Genomic DNA, 6,239 nt, shown 5'->3' with positions numbered 1-6,239 from the left:
CTATCCTCATCTCGGGTCCCAGGTTAGCTCAGCCACAACCCTTCTACTAGCCTAGTGGGCCGGGGGTCTGCCCGCTCCCTGCTGCTTCCATTCCTCCCCGCCATACCCAGTTACGTTTGACCATGCCCAGCTCTGGAGGTCTCCACTGTACCACAACATGTCGCCTCTCTGCCTGCCCATGCTGCCTTTGTGTCCTGGCCTGCCTCAGAGTGCCACACGGGCCCCTCAGAGCCCACGCCCCGCACCATCCATGTCTCTGGGAGCCAGCCTGCCTCCTCCATCTCCAAGGTATTCATCACCCACTGGGAAATTATTGCCAGGGCCTGACTGGTCCAGGAAACTTCTTTCTGTTTCACAGTGACCCAGTATCTCCCTGAGTAGTGTGCCTGTCACAGCTGCCTCCCTCCCTCTGAGCACCGGAACAGGCACAACTGGTGGGACCCATTATGACACCTGAAGCTGCCCACCCCGCCCTGCTCCTGCACCTTTGCTCCCCCAGGGTGCTCCAGGCAACTGAGGGCCCGGTCCCTCCTGTACAGACGCTGCCGCTGGGAAAGGTTGCCAGGCGGGTGGGCCTGTGCTCCCCACTGGCCAGCTAAAGCAGAGACTCAGGAGGGCCAGCAGTGGGTAGGCATGTTCGTTGACTGTGGCCCCAAGAGCCTGGGCCTGAGCTGCTCCCACTGCTGGGAGCTGGAATAAGGTTCTCGGGAAGCCATGCGCTTTGGAGACCAAGGATGGCCTTGTAGACACTCGTCTTGATGGCTTCCCTCATCTGGAGTCTAAGGGGCTCCCACCACCTCCTTTCACTCATTTCTGGAAGAGGAAGAAATGGTTCACACAGAGCCCTCATGGCCTCCCCTTGGCCTGCCTGCCCTCCTTGCCTTCGTTGGCTACTTTGATTAATGAATGCTTGGTACACATCAAGGGTCACTATTCCCTTGGGACAGTTACCACCTCCCCTTCCTGCCAGAAGATGGGTCTGCAAGGGGGGTGATCTGCCAACAGGCAGCGTCCATACTGAGCATGTCCCTGAGGCCACCCCTGGTGACTGGGACAACATCAAGGTCCTGTTCTTAGCACCCCTTCTTCATGACACATGTGAATGTCTCTTGTCACTCCAAGGTCATGTCAGCCTCACAAGGGATAGCCTGCCCCCCAGTGACAGGAAACAGATGTGGAAAAGAGGACTTGCCTTTTTGTGGTGTGTCCCAGAATAGAGGTAGCCATTCCGACTGGGTCTCCCAGGCCTGGCAGCCACAACTTGGTCTTCATGAGACTTGGGATTTAGGGCTGGGCCCTCCACCATGCTCTGGCTTCCGCCTGCCTGTGAAGACACGCTCTTCCGGCCCATGACAGCGCCCATCCCTTGTGGGAAGTCTGCATGCGATGGGAAGCTACTTCCCAGTCCGTAAACACAGGGCGTGTGTCCTGGAGGCTGCGCACTCACAGGGGGCGGTGAGAGAGCCGGCTGCACAGGTCCTGCTGCCTCAGGTCGCCCAGTTGCCCAACAGGCGGCTGGGGGCGGGCCGAGGCCACTGATTAAAGGCTGCCCGGAGCACCCTGGGCAGACAGGTGCCTAGCATCCCAGGAAGCCGGTTGGTGTCCGCCCCAGGTAAGCCAGGGTGGTGGGGTTGTTAGGGTTGGTGTGGACAGCACCTCAAGCCTGGAGGCAAGTAGAGGCCAGGCTGGGGTAGCACTTGTTTGCCAGGGAGAAGGTTGATGAGGCTGGAGCCCCTGTGCCAGAGTCCTCTGGCACCTGCCCAAAGCTTCCAGCCAAAATGTCTCCCTGAAGGGGCAGGCCCCTTTAGCTGAGGTCCCATTTGTGAACTGCACCTGCCCTCTTGTTTCCCTGATGGGCACCGTGGCTGAACCTGGGTCTGGCAGCAGAAGGCAGAGGGCTCTGGGCTTTCATCTGAGTGCAACAGGACTGGGTTTGGTGAGAAAAAGTAATGGGGGGCAGGAAGAAGGGGAGATGGGTAGGAGACCCCATCCTGAACAGCAGCAATAGGTCCTGCCCCTGGGTCCCAGTCCCATGGAATCCCCTTCAAAGTGACACTGGATGCAAGCCTTAGAAACTACTACTAGCCACGGAGTATAATGGCCCATGTGGGTAATCCCAGCACTCGGGGAGATAGAGGAAGGAGCGAGGAGGATCCAAGGTCATCCTAGACTACATAGTGAATTCGAGGCTAGCCTGGGCTCGCCACATGAGACCCTGTCTCAAAAAAAAAAAAAAAGGACTTCTAGAGGCAAAGTCCCCATGAGGTGGGGTGGGGTGGGGTGGGGCGGCAGGATGTGTAGCTTTGACTAACGAGGTGGCTAGAAGCAGTAGGACCCAGACATTCATCCCCATTTCTTTTGCCTTCTGGTTTTTGCCCGCTTGCCCTGGCAGATTTAGGCCTCACTCCTTGAGAACATCAGCATGTCCGAGCCTCCCAGGGCTGAGACCTTTGTCTTCCTGGACCTGGAAGCCACCGGGCTCCCCAATGTGGATCCCGAGATAGCGGAGCTCTCCCTCTTTGCTGTCCACCGTTCTTCCTTGGAGAACCCAGAGCGTGACGATTCTGGTGCCCTTGTGCTGCCCCGTGTCCTGGACAAGCTCACGCTGTGCATGTCCCCGGAGCGGCCGTTCACTGCCAAAGCCAGTGAGATCACTGGCCTGAGCAGTGAAAGCCTGGCACAGTGCGGGAAGGCTGGTTTCAATGGCGCTGTGGTGCGGACATTGCAGGCCTTCCTGAGCCGCCAGGAGGGCCCCATCTGCCTCGTAGCTCACAATGGCTTTGACTACGACTTTCCCCTGCTGTGCACAGAGCTCCAGCGCCTGGGTGCCCACCTGCCCCAGGATACTGTCTGTCTGGACACACTGCCAGCGCTGAGGGGTCTGGACCATGCCCACGGCCATGGCACCCGGGCTCAAGGCCGCAAGAGCTACAGCCTGGCCAGTCTCTTCCATCGCTACTTCCAGGCTGAGCCAAGTGCTGCTCACTCAGCGGAGGGGGACGTGCACACCCTGCTCCTGATCTTTCTGCACCGCGCTGCCGAGCTGCTTGCCTGGGCGGACGAGCAGGCCCGCAGCTGGGCCCACATCGAGCCCATGTATGTGCCACCTGATGGCCCAAGCTTTGAGGCCTGAGTGCCAGCCTCCCTGGCTCAGCCAGGCTCTGAAGCTCCAGACTTGCTGCCACTCTGCAGCAGCTGCTTGGCCTTCCCAGCCCTAGCCTCATGGGCACCGAGCCCGAGAGCCTTCACCTCCAGGTTGGGTGCCCTCTGGCCAGCCAGTGGGGTCCTGCAGGTTGCTCCTTCGGGACCTTCATCCCTCCCCTTGTTTCCCAATAAACACAGAAACTGTTCACCAGCTGACTTACTGGCTGGACTCCCTGCTCATGCCCTGAATTGTTCTGCTAAGGAACACGTGGGAGTAATAATGGGCCGGAGCGGGGCCCCATCGTGGCCTGCTCCTATGGTGAGCTCACAGTGGGGGAAGACATCAGAACACAGGCTGCTCCAGGGAGCTGATAGGTTGGGAATCTGGACCCTGAGCCCCTAGCCCTCTCTCAAGTGTGACTCCCCGGATATGCCCTTCTCAAAACAGCCTTGGGATGAGGAGGAAAATGGAGGGGAGAGCTGAGCCTGTGAAGCTGGCCCCTGTCTTCATTCAAGGCCCAGCTCCAGCCCTAACCCTCCTTTGTCCTGGCTCTGCGAAGTGGCAGCAATGAACAGCTATGAGACGGGGCACTGGGGAAAGGGAAGCACTCTTACCCATGTGTGGGCACGGTACACAGATGCCACAGGAAAGGGCCACCCAGGAAGGCCACGCGACCAAGCTGGCCTGAGGCATAAAGAAGAGATGGGGTGTCTGGCACAGAGGGTGCCACCTAGAAGGGAACTCACAGGTCCCACATCCCTTGAGGCTTCTCGACAGCTGCCTCAGCTGGGCTTTGGGTTATTGGCTGAGCTGCCTTGGGGCCGCACCCCAAGGCACTCCTGTCTTGTGGGGAGGCGGACCTGAGGAGAGCTGTGTCACCAAATGCTGGAGCAGGTAAGGAGGGTGGGGCAGCCACACCCTACAATGACTCACAGGAGCAAAGCCTCCAGTCTCAGGGAATGTAAGTAGGTCAAAATGACTAGAGCCACTACAATGTGGACCACGGCAGGGTGGTGAGGCCAGAGCACTGGCAGCGGCCACATCAGAACATCCTCATCCTGGTGAGCAGTGGGGGGCCAGAGGGCTTTCCGTAGAAAGGGGCAAAATCTGACGTGTTTGCCTCTCTGGCTGCTATGTGGAGAAGCAGCTAGAGCAAGTCTGGAAGGACAAGGTGGCAGCTAAGGGACAGACAGGTAGAGGGGTTAGTGTTACTCTGGAGATGTGGGCTACATGGAGTGGTGGGGGCGGGCGGGAGAAGGGTACAGCAAGGGCAAGCCCCCTCGGAAGGTGGTCTGGGAATGTGGCTGGCAACCAGAAGGTATTGTCATAGGCAAGTTTCCTGACAACAGCACACACCTAAGGAAGTGCCACAAAGCTAGGACTGGCTGGGCAGAGCCAGGCCTCAGAGGAACTGAAGGAGTTAGGGGTACTGGGCCCCTCGGCCTGCAGTCCTGGTAGCTGGCTCCTGTTAATCCTCTGGCCAGGCTCAGGCAGACAGCGTGGATCAGAGGTGGTATCCTTAGAATGCTGGCTTTGCTGCTAGCTAAGTAGATGATTGGTTAGAAGGGGCTCTATTCCAGGCTTGACTGCCCAAGTTTCACTTGATGCCACCTCTGCAGAGTGCCCTTGTTTTGTGCTCTTCTGCCCCTGAAGCTGAGGTACCACTCACACCCCTCTGACTTCCCTTAGCTTTATGATGGCTGGGTCTTGGGGACCATTCCCAAGTCCATGGCCATTTAGACTGTCCAGGCTAAGCATCCTGCTTCTGTGTTCACAGATAGGCTAAGATCTGCCTCCCTGTTCCTTCGAGTTGTGATGTGCTGATAAACGCATACCAACTGGCTTTCTAGGAAAGTAAATGCACGTGTGTGTGTAAATGTGGTTTCCAAGTCAACCTTGTCTGACTCTTTTGCTCTTAATGATAAGATGAAAGTAAAGCAACCAGAATGTCCACGTGAACTTCACATGCTTTTGCTGTTCCCAATGCGGTGGTGACAGAGGTGATACTCTTGTTACTTGGTACTGTTAACCTTTCCACCCACCTCACTTTCTTTTTTTAGCTAGATTTTTTATCTTTATTATTATTTTATTTATTTATTTATTTTTGGTTTTTCGAGGTAGGGTCTCACTCTAGCCCACTATGGAGTCTCAGGGTGGCCTCGAACTCACGGTGATCCACCTACCTCTGCCTCCCAAGTGTTGGGATTAAAGGCGTGCGCCACCACGCCCGGCCCACCTCACTTTTTAAAGTCTGGGCAATCAGCAACACAGGAATCAACTGGCTTACTAACCTCTGTGGCATAGTTCTTCCATTGTGGCCAGGCTCCAGCTACCAACATGGTGTCACTGAAGGTGACCTTGGCAACAGATTTGAAGTGGCAATCTATGGCACTGATTCACACCCCGCAGATTTGCTAGATGTATGTTAATACACAGCAGCAAGCAGTTTTCAAAAAAGTATTTTTACCTATTTCTTTGCTAGCTAAAACAAATATGTTAGAAAAAGAGAGACTTTGTGGGGGTGGATAATACTGTGTCCAGAAGCCATAGATTATTCTAAGAAAATTTTAGTACCAAGGGTGGGATACCTTCCAATGAGTCAGGAAGGCCCTGATGATCCCAGTACATTACAGGCCATTGCTAAGACTCTTGGTTGCCCACCAAAACTAAATGATAAGACCCTACTGCTGAAGACTCCACATGCCTGGGCTGCCGAACACTGAGAAATCAAGCTGGAGCTCAGCTGGAGGCCTCTTCCCTGTTGAGTAGCTGTCATGTTGCTGGAAAGATCTATGCAGCCTGCTGGGGTAGAAAAATCATCAATGGTCTTAACCAGCAATGGAACCTGCAAGCCTTACGGCTGGCCAGCCAGGCTGTGTGCCAACTGATGCAATGGTGGCATGTCTGTTATGGGGGCATCAAACTGCTCTGTGATAGGATTTGAGGCTTGCTCCATAGGAGGGGATTCTGCCTGGTACTGAAAACCTGACTTAAAGCCTATGACTGGGGAGATCAAAAACCCTAGGAGGTGACACTGCTACTGTTTGACTAAATAAATATATTATCCCCACCAAACTACCCTCTAAATACATAT

General features: G+C 55.6%; 1 protein-coding gene across 1 annotated transcript; it reads left to right on the top strand.

Annotated features, from left to right (window-relative positions):
• The first annotated feature begins 1,348 nt into the window (after positions 1-1,348).
• Positions 1,349-3,315, top strand: Trex2 (three prime repair exonuclease 2). Its single transcript, XM_004672059.3, has 2 exons — positions 1,349-1,612; positions 2,393-3,315. The coding sequence occupies exon 2, from the start codon at positions 2,423-2,425 to the stop codon at positions 3,131-3,133; it is 711 nt and encodes a 236-aa protein (XP_004672116.1). The 5' UTR covers positions 1,349-1,612; positions 2,393-2,422; the 3' UTR covers positions 3,134-3,315.
• Positions 3,316-6,239: the final 2,924 nt, after the last annotated feature.

Source organism: Jaculus jaculus, chromosome X, assembly GCF_020740685.1.
Source record: "Jaculus jaculus isolate mJacJac1 chromosome X, mJacJac1.mat.Y.cur, whole genome shotgun sequence".
NCBI classification, from domain to species: Eukaryota; Metazoa; Chordata; class Mammalia; order Rodentia; family Dipodidae; genus Jaculus; species Jaculus jaculus.
This window is presented reverse-complemented; position numbering and strand designations above follow the sequence as displayed.

Excerpts from the sequence above, each read along its gene's own strand:
- Trex2 (XM_004672059.3), top strand. The coding sequence starts at position 2,423 with ATGTCCGAGCCTCCCAGGGCTGAGACCTTTGTCTTCCTGGACCTGGAA.